At 40.8% G+C, this 19165-nt stretch overlaps 1 protein-coding gene across 1 annotated transcript in view; it reads left to right on the top strand.

The window, feature by feature from the left end:
• The window catches only part of SPOCK1 (SPARC (osteonectin), cwcv and kazal like domains proteoglycan 1), a gene marked incomplete at both ends in the record, with an annotated part of 319318 nt that extends 303297 nt beyond the window's left edge, over window positions 1-16021 (top strand). Inside the window, 5 exons of the mRNA XM_082324565.1 lie at window positions 1730-1846; window positions 8556-8777; window positions 9381-9443; window positions 14674-14811; window positions 15831-16021. Of these exons, the coding sequence (XP_082180691.1) occupies window positions 1730-1846; window positions 8556-8777; window positions 9381-9443; window positions 14674-14811; window positions 15831-16021 (731 nt within the window). The remainder of the gene's footprint in view (window positions 1-1729; window positions 1847-8555; window positions 8778-9380; window positions 9444-14673; window positions 14812-15830) is intronic.
• Window positions 16022-19165: the final 3144 nt, after the last annotated feature.

Raw genomic sequence — 19165 nt, 5'->3', positions numbered from 1 at the left:
TTCTTTATCTTTATGGATCTAAATTCACAATATAAGAAATCATTTGTGCCCGTCTAGAGCTAGTTAATTTCTGAATATTTATTACCTATAAAATTAGTTTTCTTCCTACCCCCTCACTCCTTCAGGCAACATCTCCTGATGGGGGCTTGTTACAGGGAGGATGATGGAATTTGTTCTGCTATTGCTTGTGTTGTGATTTTTCTCTGATAAAAGACTGTTTGTGAGTAACAGCCAAGGAACAACAGCGGTGTGAGATGTTTCCTATAGAAAAGATGGCATGGTGGGCTCAAAAATCCTATCAATCTATGATTTTTGTCTTAACTTGCAAAAATAAGATAGTTTACAATGAGTGAAATATAATGTTAATTTAAGTGAGAAAATAAAGTGATAAACTTTTTCAGTAATGTAAGCTACTTTACAGTTAATATTGAATTGTCTTCCATTTATTTTACATTAATTGTTGTTTTTTTTCTTTAAGACCTGATTTTTCCTTACCTGGACTCAGCCTTAGTGGGCTAGTGATCTTCATATTTTTATCTTTAATAGGAAAATCTATCAAACTCTTTCAGCATTACAGAAAAATGGGAAAATCTTTCTTTTTCTCCCCTCCCCCAAATGCTGAAAAGCTTTCCACTTAGAAAAAGCTATAATGTACTATTTTAACTTCAGAGTTATTTCTGACCTAAAAAAACCCCTGTGAGAACAAACAAATACTCAGCACAGCCATGAGATACCAGCAAGTTCATTGCAGTCATTGGAGCAGTGAGTTTAACTTGGGAAGACAAGGCGTGGGACTCAATTGTTCTTCAATAAGGTGGAAGGAGGAATATTATAATGTGCAGTGAATTGGAGAAGACATATTGTGGCTTGTCCTGTGAAGGATGTCTGCCTCTATGGCATAAAGTCTTGCTCTGTATTCCAAGAAATGTCATTTAAAATGTAGAATGAGTGCACAGTAGGAATAATAAAATTGTCTGAGCGTATGAATTTTAAGCACTAAACATGCTACAGAAACAAGAATATTTTTTCTGACAGAAACTGGTGACTAATGCCGCTTTCTTCCTTAAAAAATATTAGCTTCGGCTGGACATCAATCTCTTGGCAGAAATTTCTGGAAAAATTAGATCTTTCTCAGTAAAAATTTATAAGAAAAGAAATGTTTTACCTAGCTAACAAAATGGAATTGACAACCTTCAGAGGTGGAAAAGTCTCATTTGCAGTAGAACTAGAGCAACATAACAATTTTCTTTTTTATGTATATAAATAAGTATATATATTTCCTATTACTGTGATAATAGCCTTATACTAAGCCAAATGTGGTTATAAATTATTCCTAGCATCTTGTTCAAGTAGTATGTCTAGGCAAGTATGTCCCTCCTCCCCATGTGTTTGACTGATATTTTTCTCTGAAATCCCAAAAGGTGAAAACATTTAAGTTAAATAGTCACATAGCTCTAATTGAGAACCTGCGGGTAGCTCTGTGTGTCACTTCTTCCATCACAAATCATGTCAGCTACCAAGGAAGTACTTCAGTACGACTTATAATTCAGAATGACTTACTTACATTTTCTTTTTAACTTGCATCCTTTTCCCTAACCTTCTCTTTTACTTCAGAGCTCTTAATGAGAAGGACTTTACAACCATAAACAATATTTTTCTAATAGACTATCTGGAGAAAGGTTTTTTGCTGGTGCTCTTGATTCAGACTGGGCCTTTGTTCTTTTTCTAGCTTGCACAGACAAAGAATTGAGGAATCTCGCTTCGCGACTAAAAGACTGGTTCGGTGCTCTTCACGAGGATGCAAATCGTGTCATCAAACCAACAAGCTCGGAGACGGCACAAGGCAGTAAGAAAACACCTTTCCCATTGAGCACTGAGTGTTGTAGGCAGCTTCCCAGCCTGAGAGAGCATTCAGCTGGGCACAGCTGTTAGTGCTACAATGTCATGTCAAGCGGGTGCCAGCAACTAGGCACGCAGGAGACCTGATCCTGCAAATAAATAGCCGCATCGTTTTCTAAAGGAGCTGCAGTCGTTCTGTGCTCCTCTGGCCCAAACTGCTCTAAAAACTGGCAGTCAGCGACAGAGAGACCTTTACAAGTTAATCAAGCAGATAACTGTGTCTGAAAGCCATGGAGGTCACATCTATACTAGTAAATAAAACCGCAGGGACTTTTCTCAAGCCCTGAGGTTAACTAGCATGACATAGTTCATGTCTGTACAGTTAAACTCCATGACCCTCCAAATCAGCGTGGCTGCATCCGAATCAATTCTTGGGGATGGACCGTGGCGTACGCTTACTTCCCAGTTTATGGCCAAGCATTTTCTGACCCAGTGTCAGTGGCATGAACCAAAAAAATGGCATACAAGCATAAGGAAAAGTATGCCGATGTTGGAAAGGACACATTTAGATTTTATTTTGCAATTTCTTGCTAATACCTTATATAAGAGAAAGAATAATAAAAACATCCACATTGCAGCCACAGAGCTGGAATAGTTAAATGGTGTGGAAAGCTGGAATCTGTTGTCTCCCAGGTATTTAATAACACCATCTTTGCTTCCTTTGATTTTTTTTTTAAAGAAAGGAAGAAAATGAACAGTTTAGAGGACATTTACTCTCTGCGGGTTTAGCCAACATGACTGATTTTGATGTCATTTACCCACTGTGGGGGAAGATTCAGATAACAGCATCAAAAGAGGTCATGTTCATCAGAGAGCGAATGCGAATTTATTTTCTGTAAGGACTCATTAATCCTTTTAAATAGTATGTCCCAAAACACGTGGGCCCCTGGGTTGCAAAGTAGGATGCACAAGTTTTATCTAGGTGTGTGACTCACCTTCACTTCACTGCCCTGATTCTCTAGTACAAGCTGTCTAAAGCCAGGGTTCGCACACACAGAATTTAAAGGGTTCAATCAACTGCTCCCTTTTATGGCTCTTTTGACCCTAGTGCCTAGTTTCCCTGTAGTGTGAGGGCTGGAGAGGCTAAAGGTGCTACAGAGCAGACCCAACACGTCAGGATGGGCATTTACTGTTGGTCCATGTCTCCACAGCCACTCTTTTGTGCTACTTCTGAGCTTGTGTAGCCATAGATTGCCTCTGCCTAAAGAGGCAGAGTGTACCACAGGCTATATTGCTCAAAACTATAGTCAAACCTCATTAATGCCAAGTAGTTGGATCTTAAAACTATGTGGTGAAACAAGCCATGTTCTGTGTAAATGATCTTTTTCATATGTCCCTTACTTTCCATAGTATTTACAGCAAGTCAGTATCTTTAAAACCATGTGTCCTACTTATTTCTTAGACGGTAGTCCAAAAAAGGATATTATCATGCAGAGGAAGCCAAACCATAGTGCAAAAAGACAACTGGATGTACAGCTAATCATGGCTTCAAGATATGAATTCATTTCAGACCTCATGACAGAAAATGCCAGAGACTTGAAACTTTGTCTGTAGTCCTTTAGGCCCAGAACCACATGAAATCTCATTTTATCAGACTGTCAAAAGGATGTTTTTCATGCAGATGACCTGTGAGCTGCTCATGAGGACCTTACCAAAGGCCAAAGACCAAATTCATTCCTAAAGGTGTTGGGTCTTTTTTTTTTTGCTGAAGCAATTTTAGTGAGAAAAACATTCCTGGTAATTCTGCAGTGTTTTCTCTGATTCACAGAGGAGCTGTTATCTCTTTTTAGTTTAGTTTGATTCCTGGCAGCTTTTATATGAAAGGCTGCCTTGATGATCTTAAACACTTGATCTCAACAATGTTCTTTTTTAGACTGTTGACTTAGTTTGGCACATTTTCTTATTTTCTTATATGTCAGTTTAAAAAAAAAAAAAGAAACTTTATGAGTTAAGGTGACTGAATCATTTTTGAATGCCACAAAACTTGGGCTTGTTTTTCTTTTTAAGAGTTTGCAACAGTATTCATGAATTAATCTGCATGTGCCAAATTCTGCGGCTCCAATTCTCTCTGGTAGCACTGAAAATACACACAGAGTAAGGACGGCAGTATTTGGCTTCTTCTAACTTCAACTTCAAACATTTGTAAAAATGAAAGACATCTTAAACAGAGCTCAGAATTCAAAGCAAAGTTCACATACCCAAGCTGAAAAAAAGAATTTGTGTGAATCCTGGCAAACAGGACACAGGCAGCTCTGGAAATACGCTCTGATGAACACATTGCCCTTTTTTTATTGCTCTGCGTGTGTTGCCCTCCTCACCAGGCTGATCACTTCATTAAACTGAACTGGTTTGGTTATGCCTGTAGAGTCTTAAAAGGCATGCACACCCTCAAAGTAATCCATTTTGGGTGTGCCCCTGTGGCAGTAGAAGGAACAGATGGAGGGATGTGATGACTACGATGCCTCGGACACATCAGCTGTCTCGAGAAGGTGTTCCAGCAGAGATTTCTCTACGCTACATTAAATTTTCAAGATGTTACTGTGAGTGTAAATAAGCTTTTTGAGTGTATTAAGTTCACCCCCAGGTGAAGGAAAAAAGTACACTTTTTTTTTTTTTAACTCTCATCAAAGGAAAGGGATGAGGGCAAGTCATTGTGTTTGAAATCTCAAACCTTCATTCAATGAGCTATCTGCCAGATCCCAACAAAGCACCATAGGCCAGGAACTTTGTCTTCTGCTGGCTTTGTACAACTGAAATCTCCTCAATAAACAATATAAGCAACTCAGGGACATGCTTTGACATAAGGAAATAATAAAACTAATTAGGTAATAAGCTCAGATTCAAATTGCTCCTGAGCCTGTTGATAATTCGTAACATTCCCATATTGTATATAGATAGTCTCTTTGGTTGGAGTGGGAGTTGGTTTTCTTTTACTAGAGATCTATGCAATAGAAAGGATTTTTTCTGGGGAACATTTCTTCTCCTCCTTCCTTTATTTTAAGTGATGGGGGAAATTAGGTTAATTATTCCCCTGTTAATTTAATTGTAGTATATTTTAATAAAATAAAACTGGCTCATGTAAGTCAACTCTTGAAGGGGGAAAATAATTTTATGTGCCAGAAGGTGTGTTTATTTTTAATTAGGATTTTCACTTAAAGACTTTTTTTAATTTAATTCCATTTTAATTCAGAGGAGGTGGAGCGTTTTACATATTAATGGGATATGAGACTTTTACATGTAGGTCACTGGTTTGATTTCCTTCCAGATCTGTGGTGAATGAAAGTTGTTAGGATGCTGAACAGCTGTCAGTGGGAATGAGAAACATGATGGTCTCAATCCAGGTCCTTGTGAGCAGGTGTCCAAATGAGAGCAACCACCACCACAACTGACATTGATTGGCATCGGTGTTGGCAGCCTCTGCCAAGGGGCCAAGAGCAGGAGGGATATGGAGCCTGCACCATTCTCTTGCTTCTCACCATAGGCACTGCAGCGCTGAGCTGATGCACAGAAAGATGCAGAAAAGTTCTCGCTGAAGTTACTGTTATTCCGGGTGTGTTGTTCTAGAAGTCCAGCCTATTAACCAAGCACTTAATTCATTGCAGAATTACAGTTTGTGGTTTATTTCATCCAGCATATTGCATCATATTTATGAGCAAGTATATCAAAAGACTCCAAAAAGGCATTAATTCATTCAACATCACTTGGCCTCACCAAGTTGATGGGAGCACAGTGACCTCCCAGTGAAGGTAAGTGAGCTCCAAGAACCATTTTCCATCAGCTGCCCTGGTTACGCAGTAAGTCAGAGCCTGCGTTGCACACTCAGGGCACACTTTGCTTTCATTCCTGTTGCTGAGTGCCGAGAGCATCCAGGATTGCTGGTTTTGGACTGCAGATGCAGTGTTGGAAAAGATGATTTACAAGCAGCAGCTTTTACCAGGAGACAATATGAAGTGGAGGTAGATACTACTATTCACCTTCAACCACATATTAAGGAACAGTTAAAGAATTAACCTTTTTCACTGATAATAACCATCTAGCTAGGGGCTTTCCATCACACCTACCACTGTACTATTTAAAGATTTCCAGACCACACTGTCTGATAATCCAGCACTGCTGAATAATACAGCCTCTTAATAAACCTAATCTGGAACTCTGGTCACAACAGTGAAAGCTCCCTTGTTTATAAGAAATTACAATCAAAAACTCTTCAACTAATGTAATTAACTGTCTTCATAAGTGACCTTTCATAATTGTATCTTGCATCCAGGCTCTGATGGTATGTCACAGAGCAGCTTCGTATTCACATCAGTCACTATCTTGTGATCTGCTCAGACAGATCAGTACTGAGGGCACGCTGCTGTTGTATCCCTGAATGCGTGTTGTACACACAGATAAAGACTTCCCAGCAGGGAGGAAAACAAGACTAGAAATAATCCACAGACACTGTCAGGGGCAAGTTCATGCCAGGATCTCCTCCTCCCTGTGTTGATCCTTGCCAGTTACGAGGTGACCTTTAGAGACCCACAGGGCTGAGCAACACATACTGTACTCAAGTGGTTGTACAACAGACCTTGTAGTTATTCACCATAGCATCAGTAAGTGCCACAACAGGGTGTAAAGACCATCACCAGAGTGGACACCTGTGCAGGAAAAGAGCAGCCAAAGGAACCCAGCTGTTTTTCCCCTGGAAACTGTGAAACTGGGAGAGCTGAAGCATGTACCAATCCCCACTCCACCGTGCAATTGAATGATCCACCCTGCCTCTTTGACTACTTTTAACCTGCCCCGTGGAGGGGAATCAGGCACAGCATACACTGCACAAGACAGGACTGTGTGTCCTGCTCCTCAGTGCTTTGTAAAGGCAAAGTCAAGGATTCTTTCAATCCTTTCACTCAACAAGAGAGTGCACAGTGACCAAATCCTGCTAGCCTTCTTCAGGTGAATAAAATAATTGAAGTCAATAGTCCTAATTGCTTCAGCAAGGCAAGCAGGCTTCCTCCCTACATCTATTCACATGGCCTTTTTCTTTTTCACTGTGCTCAAACTCGATTAGATAATGTTAGAGGAGATAACAGCACAAAAAAGTGATGAAATGTTCAGCATGATCTCTCTCTTCCCTGCCTTAGCTGCCTCTAGCCCTGAGGAAATGGTGTTACCTTCTTCCTTTCTTAGAGAAACGTGTATTATGAATGACAGAAACCTTCCCATTAGTTAACCCTTCTCATTGTTCCTTCACGTCACTGACAACCTTCAGCTGCAGTCGCATACAAAAAGCACAGCTTCCAGCATAAAGCACTGCCCTCCTTTGGATTAATACTTAAAATAGCAGGTAGGCTGCAGAGCCTGGACAAACTGTCAGCATGATTCCAGCAGCATCTTAGGTTTCACTTTAACAAAGCAACATCCTGAAATGGGATGACACTCACAGCAAATAAGGCTAAGCTTGACCTCTTCCAAAGGAAAAAGCACACCAGGCTTCTCCACGTGGCCCATAGCAGAATGAATAGTGCACAGGCCGGTTATCGCACATGGCTGAAACAGCGTGAGGTGCCCAGGGTACGTGGTTCAGGTACCCTCTGTGCCGGTAAATCCCCAGCCAATGTATGCATGTTTCTGAGTCCTTGTTGAAACAAGTATCCCTATTATCAGCTTTATTAGTTCTGCATTACAAATATGCTTTCTTGCATCATAGATAACTTGGAAATTAGTCCATGTTTGTACCAAGCATTGAAAATACAGTGACAGCATGGATTTATAATGCCCTGTCTTGTTTGTGGAAGAAGGCAATGACGCTGTTTTTGTAGAGACTGCAGAATACTGGAAGGTGCATCTCATCTACATTGTGGGTATCTATATGCATGGCTTGCAGTCTTTTAAGGATTTGGGCTATTAAAATGAATGATGATGATGGTCTCCAAAGTGCTGGAAGAGCAGAATCCTGTATCGCTGCACAATCCTGGAGGCCACAAGAATGAATAGTGCTGGTATGGCATACAAGAGCAGGTGCAGCTCTCTGGAGCTGCCATTCTTCAGAGTGGTGCCATTCTTCAGAGTGGCGCAAGCAAGAGATGCTTCGTCCCTTCTCTCCCCCTGCCTCCCCCAGCCAGCTCACAATCCAGATCAAAGCATTTTGTTGTCCACCACAGGAGGCAGGGCTTTGCAGAGTGAAAAGCTGGGATGAGAGGTGGAAGGTGAGAGCACACTAGGAAAGAATTTGATCAGGGAACTAGAAACAGGTCTGGGAAACAGGATTTAAATTGCATTCAAACTCAGTCTAGCTTGAAAATACGGTGGATGCAGCCTTTTCTCATCACATTTCAGTTTCTTGGAACAAGGCCAACCCACTTGGACTGTAGACAGAAAAAAAAAAAAAGTGAGAATTTTTTGAGTAGAAATAACTTTGAATTACAGTTATCAGCTATGAATCTCAGCCCTCCCCACCCCACAGAGTGCAAGTAGCGCTCTAGTCTGTAGCCATGCTTGGATTGTAAGCGTTACACAATCAGTTCAGTCTTAGAATTTTGTCCTGCTTTGGGCAAGTGAGGGTAATGTTCAGAGTCCAGCCAAAAAAATTATAAATGTTTCAGCTTAGCAATGATTCCTGTGCAGTGAGCGTGCTGGGGTTCAGTTGGGGATATTTGCCTGTCTTCTTACAGGATTTGACACCAGCATACTACCAATCTGTAAGGATTCCTTAGGCTGGATGTTCAACAAACTTGACATGAACTATGACCTGCTGCTGGATCCCTCGGAGATCAGTGCCATTTATCTGGATAAGTACGAGCCATGCGTCAAGCCTCTCTTCAACTCTTGTGACTCCTTCAAAGACGGAAAGCTTTCCAACAATGAGTGGTGCTACTGCTTCCAGAAGCCCAGTGGTGAGTTGTGCAATTTGCAGTGCAAAGACAAGTTGTTTGGGTTTCCCTGTGTTTCAGGTTTGATTGATCTGCTTATAGGGATAGTTTGGTAATTGCCGTCAGCTGCATAAAAAAGCTCTTTTCTCCAGCATTGGTGTGAAACGGCATTGTGTAGCAACGTTTAGTGTCACAGATGAGCTGTATTAATATCCATTGATCATTAATACAAAGAAGTAATAAGTGCCAGTGAACACAGTCTAGAAATAAGCTCTGTTGCTGATAGAAAGCTCAAGAACTTAACTCTTTTATTAATGCAGAAATTAGTCAATTAACAAATCATAAGTTAGAGAGCTGGCATGATGTCAGTTTGGTGAAAAGAGAGGGAAAATGGTTTAACAATGAAAATGGGCCCCAAACACTATTCTCAACTACAGTGTGTTGCAATTTTTTTCTTTAATTAGTGGACCTAATGACATAAATTTGTTTTGCAGTAGAGTACCAGCATATGGGCTTCTTTCGTTCCCAGGTGTACAGTAGTCTAAATTTCATGTCAGTAGTGAAGCCAGTCATTACAGAGTCTGTCCCGTACCATCTGGAAACTGATTCTCGTACATTATATTTTAGGTCTTCCTTGCCAGAATGAAATGAATAGAATTCAAAAGCTAAGTAGAGGGAAGAGTCTGTTGGGTAAGTTCGATTACTTGCTATTCATTTACTCAACTAATTAAAGCTTCTGTGATTATTGTAACTTTATATGCAGTAATGGTTTTTCAATTAGAGACTAATGTTTTGAGTCGGGAATATGCACCACAGAGTGTAGGCCTGACACTATGAAATTAAAGAAATGATGAGATAGCAACATACAGAACAGGTGTCAGCATGGCAATGGGTTCAGAACTAATTTACAGCTCTCTAGAAATGCAAAGCCTTGTCTGCACAGAGTTTAATACTGCCTACATCACCTCGTAGGTCAGAATAAGTAGAGAGGCCGCTTAATACTCACGCCTCCCATTTTTGCAGGGTGACTGAAGGTGCCACAGTGCATGGCCAATGGGTTCATGCCTTTTTCCAGTTATGGTGCAATGCATGTATTCCTTGGCGTTTATTTTTGATTAATCACCCTTAAAAATATTCCAGTATATTCCGTGTATATGAAAACAGGAATTCATATCATCTCATTTCAGGCAGCCCTGCAGGGCACTCCATGCTGTAAGATGTGATAATGCCTACCCCTCTCTCTATTGACTATTGGGAGCCTGAATTGATTCATAACTTACACTGCTCTGATGGATATCTAAAGTTAGATGAAATATATCCCCACACGGCATTTTCCCATTTAATTGCTAAAAAATCAGAACTGAGTAAATTTAAGGTAACTAATTCCATACCCTAAAATCACCCAGTGTTATGTAGCCTAGCATTTATGTGGTGGTATCTTATTGAAACTTCTGTCCTAGCGCATTCGTGAATGTAGATCCAGATCACGTGAGGCGTATCAGTACAGATTAAAGTCCCTGTTTACAGAAAGCACTGCGTTCCACCCTTGCAGAGTCTGGCTTACCTCACACCCAGGCTGTCAGGCCCATCATCGAGAACCTGTGTCAGGTTCTTACAGGATCACTGCCTGCAGCACAGAGCATGCATGTCAGCTCTGCTGAAATGCTTCTCGGGTTGCAGTCTGCTTCTCAGGTTGCTCGCAGAGTTTAGTCTGACGTTTCTAGATACTCATTAGCAGACCCTGCAAACAGAGCTTCTGCAAAGCTCATCTTTGCCAAACCCCGCCATTCCGACACCACTGCTATTTGGACTCAAGGTTCAGGTCCCTTAGAAACAATCCCAACCTGGATTCTTTCATTTAAAGTAAGAATAAACACTCCCAAAGGCCAGAGAGACTGTGGTTCAGTTCCATCATCCTTTCATAGCAAGGTCACATAAAGATTAAGATATTTCAGAGTTACAGCTCCTGCTGTTCATAGCTGTGGGAACGAAGGGAGGATTGATCGCTCAGTTGTATATGTGCTCCATTCAGTAAATATTTTGCATTTGTGTTCGAATGCATGTTGTGGCAGAGGAAGTCACGGTGTTCTCTGTCTCACGGGTGTCATGATTTTCAAAGCCACCTAAAAGAATAAGAAGCCCAGTTCCTAATAGATAGCTTTGGCTATCCCATATTTATTTTATGCTTTGCTGTTATTTGCTATACGCAATAAATGTCATCTAGGTTGAAACATAAGTGGTTTGTTCCGGTGTGCAGGGAAAAATGATGGCTATATTGCAGGTAGTACAACATACAGGCAGTTGTAGCACATGTCACTGGGATCTGATCACAACAGCAGGAGTAAAATGACAAAGTAAAAGCAGTAAGAATGGTCCCTTACCACAAATAACTTCTAGTCAACTGTATTAAAAAAATGAAGGATGAAAGTGGCTAAGCTCAACAAATCAAGAAGTGTCAGGCATAGGTTGTTTCACAAGCTAGAAAATTATAATATAGAGAAGAACTTTTTGCTTCACCTGCTTTGAAAGTCTGCCTGCATAATGGCACCTGTCTGTGAGATTTTAATCTGATCTCATAGCTATTTATACAGCAGAAAACATTGTCTTTTCTCTTCACTGACTGAAAAATCATGCAAATGGAAACCAAAACATACACATGACAAAAAACGCGCTTGTAGCAACAATAAAGATTGAAAAGAGAGATGAACATTTTCACAGAAACTAGCCTTTAATTATTCTCTTTCCTTCTCTGTCCCTGACATATAGAGTACAGCATTTACAGTCTGGACAGTATACATGAAGAAAATTTCTGTTAACTTGCATCCATTGATAAAAAGTGATGACTTTTGATATTTTGTTCTCTATGTATTTTTCAAAACACATGACAGTTGCAACAAAGTACTTCAAAGCCATTGCCATTAGATATGTTGAATTTGGAGGCTTTCAAATAGCATCTAGCATCCCAGGGGACTGAATTAAAAAGTAAACAGCACTATTCATCTTTTCCTACCAGATTTATCTAGAGTACAATTAACTGCAGAGAGTGTACTTTTAGAGCATACAACTGTGCAGCCTGATAATGCTTCTCCCACATCACTAAGGTAATAAACTTCTGCTCCCATCACTATTTTCTTCTGTATCAGCCCTGTGAATTCAGCTAACATAACAGCTAATACAGGGAGCTGTGTGCTGGCTAGCACTTAATTCTGTCAGGCTTTTACCTGTGTGCTTCACTATCTTTAGCATATAATTATTCTCCCCATATCCTCTGAGGAAAGGGAATATTATATAGATAAGGAAATGATGAAAAAAAAAAAAAAAAAGATATATAGGTCTGGATCCATAAAGAGGATATAGATGCAACAGTGCTGTTCAAGTTTGCATGGAATAATTAAATACTCCATGGGACAAAGAGAGATGGGGGAAGCAGGATTCACTAGCCTGAGGCGGTTCAGTGGGGAGTGACTTAACGCTTTGTAGTGCTTAATAGTAAAGCTGGTCCACCAGTGGTCCTCTCCACACTTGTGGGGAAGCACCATCTGTGCAGGAACCTCTGGAGAGGAAATGTGAACTCCTTTCTCCTTCCAAACCCTGTGGATGTTCCCTGATGCCAAACCAAATTATGGGATGAAATGTTCCCACTGAATGGGCTGTCTGGATGCCATGCTCCAGAGTGCTTGTAGCCAGAGCTTGTTTCTAATGAACACAGGGACTGATTTGTGTAGGATTTACAGGACGAATCATCACGCTGTACAACACTTGCTCCCAGTGACTCTCTATCCCCACCAGATTATCACCTGCACCTGACACATTGGAGAGGACATGCTGTAATCTTTCCTCTGATGGTTGGCAAATACAGTGACATTAGTATGCGTAGCTAAATATTTAAAGCTCCAGTGTTACATACAAATTGGCACAAATTTCCCATGCAGAAGGAAAAGTACCTTCTACTCTTCACTGTGACCCAAAGTGTGAATCCTTTCCACACACAGTTACGTTGGCAGTGAGCCTGGGCCATAATTTATTTTTAAATCTATGGCTTTTACAGGCAGCGTGGAACATTTTAATACCTTACAAGAAACACATTGAAACTATGCAGAAAGGCCTGTTTCAAAGAAGGGAAAGGTTGCATTGCCCAAGGAAAAGAGAAAGCATGAGACAGTTTAAAATGCAGAGGCCGTTCTCTGCTCACCCCATAATGCCACTGAGGTTCCCCCTTTGATTCTTCCCTGGAGCCAGATGCTCATCTGATACGACAGGGGAGCTCTAGTGATACAGGTACAGCTATGCGGATTTACACCAGTTCAAAATCAGCACCTGAGCGCTTTTCCCAAGGTTGTGTGTAGTCTGATAAACACCTGGAGTGCTTAACAGAGAGAGAACATGAGCGTAAATATGAAAAAAAAATTTCTCAATCAATATTGAAATAAAGGATCAAACAGTGAGCATTAACTTACAAAAACCTGCAAAGGCGAATACATATTAGAACCATTTTTTTATAAGTAGTGAAAATGAGTCTTTGGTAGTCATCAGTATGCTTACATTTGTACATGAACATAATGGTGGTACCTATAAGCAAACCTGCTATAAGATCATGCTTTGAAGTTGTTTAAAATACTCTCACTAATGGATGTGAAGTGGTCTCCAAAACTGATCCAATATACAAAGATTTCTGCAAATGTTCAAAGGTTTCTGTTCTCATCTTCCAGACCTACATTAGCGGCACTCAAACATTAGACAAGTATGGCAGTGCAAAGAGTTTGGAAATTCAAGGATTCACTTTATATAGATGTGTGTGTGTGCATGAGATTGACCGACTTCTACTTTTGTGTCTTTTATATAGGAAATTTCATGACATTCGGGCAGCACCTTCTCATTCATTTTTTCTGTGAGAAATGTAGTGGAAATAGCCCCTTTGACACATGAACTGTCTGAAGAGATGCTATACGCATGGAACTAGTTAAAAAACTTACTGCGTGACCAGTAAATCACTGGTATCTTTGACAAAGGAGAAAAATGCTTTCTCAAAAATCATTTGAGACAAGAAATTTGGGGGCAAGGGTGGGTTTCTGCCATGTTTCAAATTGAAGCAATTGGCAAAGAAAGGAAAATGACTGTACTGACCTCCCCTGGGAATAAAGCTAACTCATCTCAAAGGACAAGAGGGCTTTTCATATTGAAGTACATTTTCTGTATCTGCTGAAAATGGTGGGAACAATAAAACGGGTTTCTCCTGAGAGCTTCCCTGTCTGCAGAAGCCAGAATGAACCACACTCTACAAGGCTGAACTATATTGGTTTTATTGTGAGAAAAATCTTGGGCTTCAAATCCAAAGACTTATTGACTTCAAATCCTGTTGTCTCTCTCTCTGTAAAGCTTATGCATTACTTCTCCTTTTATATATGGGAACTCTCAGTAAGTCGGAAGTTGTGCTTGAGATTAGTATGAATAGCAAGCAGATGGCAGATACCTTCCAGGGATAATTACAGTGTTGTGGAAAGACTTATATGATAAACACTGAAGGAGTGCAAATGGAAGGGAAATGCAGAATTAATGAAGTTGGGGTAATAATCCAGTTGGGAAGAAAAGTTTAAAACCAGGAGTTAAATCTGAAAGGGGCTCTGTGGGAATATTAATCATTCAGAGACAGACTGAACCTATCTATCTTTAGTACCGTATGCCATCACCCTCCATGTGCTATATGCACAAACATTAATGCACTGTGCAGTGGCCAGGGTGGCTGAAAATAGTTAATCATATATAACTTCTGCTCCCTTTTAGGCACCAGATAATCACATGTATTTTCTTGCCAATGTTGTAAAGATCTTCATGTAAATAAGCAACAAGTTCATAATACTCTATATACCTGCTTGCTCCTACAGAGGCTTGCATTACTGATTACACCTTATATTTTATTCAGGTGCTTTTATCCCACGGTGCAATGAAGAAGGTTATTACAAAGCCACTCAGTGCCATGGCAGCACAGGGCAGTGCTGGTGTGTTGATAAGTACGGGAATGAGATAGCTGGCTCAAGAAAGCAAGGGACAGTTAGTTGTGGTGAGTAATGATGTGCTTTCCTCAGACAACAAAGGAATTAACACTGTTGTAAGCCCTGCCATTGCTGTACGATGGAGTACGATAACAAAAGTGACAACAGGGAAACATGACTACCAGTGTTCAAAGTCCTCCTGTATTTTCCTATTCAGACTACAAATGGGGCCCTTATATGCGTATTGGTCCTTGGGGCTGGGGGGATGCAGCAGAAGTTAACAGGCAATAACCACTGATAAGAAAATATTTTTGCTGCCAGCCTGGAAAAGGTAGTAATTTATATTAAAATTAAGGCTATGGGATTGCTATGCATGGTTCTGTATACTCTGGAATGCACATTTGCTGGGACTTCATGAATAAAGTCTTTCCAGACAAAGGAAGGCCTAAATGTGTAAAATTTTATAAATTAAAAACCAAGCCCAATAAAATTGCTGACAGGATAATACTACATAGATATGTGAAATCACCGATTAGCTGTTATACCTAGGCAAGCAGGATTTCAGCTGTATTCCTTCAGAGTGCTTCAGTGAAGGTTGTGGATGCAGCTTTCTTCTTCGAGAAAAACCAGAAAAAGCAGAGACCTAGAAGGTCTGAGATGCCCAGAATCACATCACAGATGTTAGGCTCAATAGCTACATTTGCAGAGTGTGGTTTGTGCACTCAAATAAAATCAGTTTGTGGAATATTTTTAGCTTGGTTAACAGAGTTGTGATGGGATGAAAGTATTTACAAATGAGTAATGATTTTCTGGCCTGCATGCATGTGAACTGAGACTCTCCAGTCGAGTCTCTAGGAGGAGGGCAATGTATAGTTTTTTATGCAAGTAAATTTTTCAGAGTAAATTGATATATATTTATCCCAGTTTAGGATGAAAATTGAAATGTAGACATTGTTTCATGAATAGCTGAACCAATGACTTTAAAAAGTAACATTGCAAATGAAAGTGGCTTGAATGACAAGGGTAGTGATGAACGAGGGATTTGGTGTCATGTGAGGGAATGACCTTTCCTGCTCACCTGTTTCAGAAGAAGAGCAAGAAACCTCAGGGGATTTTGGCAGTGGTGGATCTGTTGTATTGTTGGATGATTTGGAAGAGGAACCTGAAGCAGCAAAAAAAGACAAAGAAGGGAAACTGAAGATTCATGTAAGAGCAGCTAATGAAGATGATGAAGATGAAGATGATGATAAGGATGATGAAATTGGTTATATATGGTAGTGCCCATCATAATGAGGACTCACGTTTTGCACAATATTGCAAGTCACATCATATCTCTGCAATTGTATCTGAGAGTACCTGGCACAAATATTCCCTCTCTACTGAGTTTAATTTTGTATAGTCTGTTTAATTTGGAAGACAACTTCATTTTCCAGCAAGGACTGTTTGGAATACAGCTTTTGTTCAGTTGGTTTGGGGGATTTTTGTTCTATCCACAGGGGCGATGAGTTTTGTTTCAAAAACATTTCATGTTTTAATCCTCACTTGCACAGCTTATGAAATATATCCTGTGAAAGAAGAATCGGAGAAGGGGCTCAACAAACCAATACAAGGCTTAGAAGCCCTTCTCATGTTAGAGAATTTGTGTCATAAATTGTTACCTGGATCATATCATAAACAGTTATTTTTCTTTCATGAAGAAGGAAAAATAGGTGCCTCATTTCTATCCATATTTGTTACGTTCCAATAAAGAGTAAGTCTCTTTTGGGTAGTGACTTCTGGCTGCCCGGCATCAGGGGTTTAATCCAGAAAGAAACCCACTGGCAGGATTTTCTCTTCCTTACTTTCTCTGAGAATGAGTCCAACAGGCTTAGTCCAGCCCACGCTGAAGGCAAAGCTCCCACCAGAGCATAGATCAGCTCACTGACACTGTTTATTTGGTTAAGGAACATGGCCTTGATCTTGAGAGATGCTGAGAACCTGCAGCTATCATGGACCAAGCCCTACAGGCAGGGAACAGAGGCCATCTGCCTTTCAAAGTGTTTAAGGAAAGAGTGTTTTGTGAGTTTGTAGCCTCATACCCACCTCCATAGCTGTTCCTCAGCTTTTGTCTGAACTCGTTTGCACTAGGAGTTGCACTAACGTCGCGCAGGCAGCCTCTGCTCCCTGCTCACACACTATGGATCTGCCTGTTCTTCATTTACTCTTAGCAATCCCTCATTCCAAAGTTATAACGCTGTCAAAGACACTAACCATCAAAAGTAATAAGCTGTCGTTTCTTTAATTTAAATACTTAACATTTATTTGGCCTGTTTAAAAAAGCAACTTTAGGTGATCATGTTTCAAAAGCGTAACCCCTTTGCTCAGTGTGACAAGCTGCACACTCGTAATACACACACGTTAGAGAGAATAGTATTAAAATACAATCTCTGATTCCCTCAGCATCATAGCTCTTCAATTGTATCACAGCGTATTGACATTAAATTATTTGCTGTGTCCTTTCCTATTGCAGTTCTCTGATGCAGTAATGTACTGTGGTGACCTTTTATTATTTTTGCTGTTTTCAGAAACAGTAAGAGGTACCTTAACCCCACGCTTGCATTCGGATGCAGATATAAGTATTTTAGCAGTGTCTGTGATTTGCCTGTGAGTTATTTTGCAGAATGAAAAATGTGCTTATTACACAAAAAACTAATTAGATGATTGAATTTTTTTTTCCTCTGCATTAGTGTTGGAGATAGAGGTGGAGACAGTATGGAGGCAAAACATGGTGGGTTACATATATACTCGAAGGCAGGAAAATACCATGCTGTTTGGCAGAAGTCAATTTTTTAGGGACACTGGCCCCAGGGCTGTGGTCCTCAGCCCTCTCCAAAGTCAATGCCCACTGCAGAGCCTGGCAAGGCTCTGCAGCCCCTCTCCCTTTCTGTGTAGGACCTCTGCTTTCAGACATGATCAGAGGAGCAGTACAGAAGAGGACCCGCTTTCAGACACCATGTATTGCAGGGGCTCAGTTGTTTTCTTCTCTTTCATTTCCCATTTATCTGGATCAATGACCTGAGAACAAAGAGCAAGCCTGCATAATTGTTATTAATGCAGAAGGATGTGTAAAATCGTGAGGAATTTGTTGTGTGTTGTTTCACGCCCCCACATCCTCCCAAAAATCTGCCATCAGTCATTTGCAAAAGGCCTGCAATTCGCCCTGCCTCAAATCCCTTGGGTTTTCCAATAGCTTTTGAAAATTTATGTAAAAATCATTGTGCATAAGCTGCACAGTGCACATGCACACACACACGCTTTTTCTACTTGCCTTTCATAGAAAATGAAGCTGACTTGCAAGAGGAACAGATACAACCAGCATTTCTGTTTCCCTAAACAGTATGATTTTGTGAGAAGCAATTGAACACCATCAGTAGCTTGCTTCTCAAACATCATGGCTGGTTTCCTTCTGGTACTTTATTAGTTAAACCCATACTCTCTGGGTCTAGCTCTGCTGTCCTGTGCAGGACCTGCCTAAGGCACAGAGTTGCCATTTTACTCTGACATAAAACTGAGGTCCACAATCAGTTGAGTTATGCTTATCCTCCTGACTGGACTCATTCGCCACACACAACTAGTTTTTTTCTGCAGTCCTGTGTCCCTTTGCAATGGCTTATCCTGGAACTATGCATTACTTCAAAGGCCACATAGTAAATCCCTTCTCCTGCCCAGCACCTCACCAGGGTAAAGCCTGTCTAACCAAGCCCTTGCAGGCAGCTCCAGGGTCCAAGATTGCAGCCCTTCTGTGCCACGTGCAAACATGCAAGACGGTTAAATAAAAGCTGTTAACTAAGCCTTTAAAAGTGAATGTGGACATCCTTCAGTTTACATTAGCAGACATGCCACTACCATCCATTTCTCAACACCATTGATCTCTCCTAGGTGTAGTCTCTCACATGCAACTCTTCCAAATCAGCGCTGGCAGGTTTTATGTCTTTTGCTTGAACTATAAAAAAATTACTGTCTCTCAGACTCGCCAGCTCCAGTGCTGTCCTAGTCAAACGGCTCTGTGCCCAGCACAGCCAGGCAAGAGGGCAGATGCCTTGGCTGGTTCAGCTGACCGCTGGTAGCCATCTCCCTTCACACAGAAACAAACACAAACGCACCCCACTCGCCCCGTTTTAAACCTGCTGGCCCGTCTTCAGGAAGACACCCCTAGCCAGGCGATCGTTCAGTCACCTGCGCCAGTTGCTCAAATGTTCTTCTGAATCAGGGCCTGCATTGGAAAAATGCCATTTTAGTGACTAGTTCAGTTGTGTTCAACTACAAGAGCGTTTAAAGAGAGCAGTGGCAACTCGCAAGGTGTCACAGCCTAGTCAGGAACGGGGCAGACAGGCTGTCGTGCTTGGAAGGGCAGTGCAGACTAGGGATTGCTTTAAGAGCAAG

This window comes from Platalea leucorodia, assembly GCF_965183815.1.
Source record: "Platalea leucorodia genome assembly, chromosome: 11".
Taxonomy (NCBI): Eukaryota; Metazoa; Chordata; class Aves; order Pelecaniformes; family Threskiornithidae; genus Platalea; species Platalea leucorodia.
The sequence above is the reverse complement of the archived record's forward strand: the minus strand, read 5'-3'. Positions and strand labels throughout refer to the sequence as shown.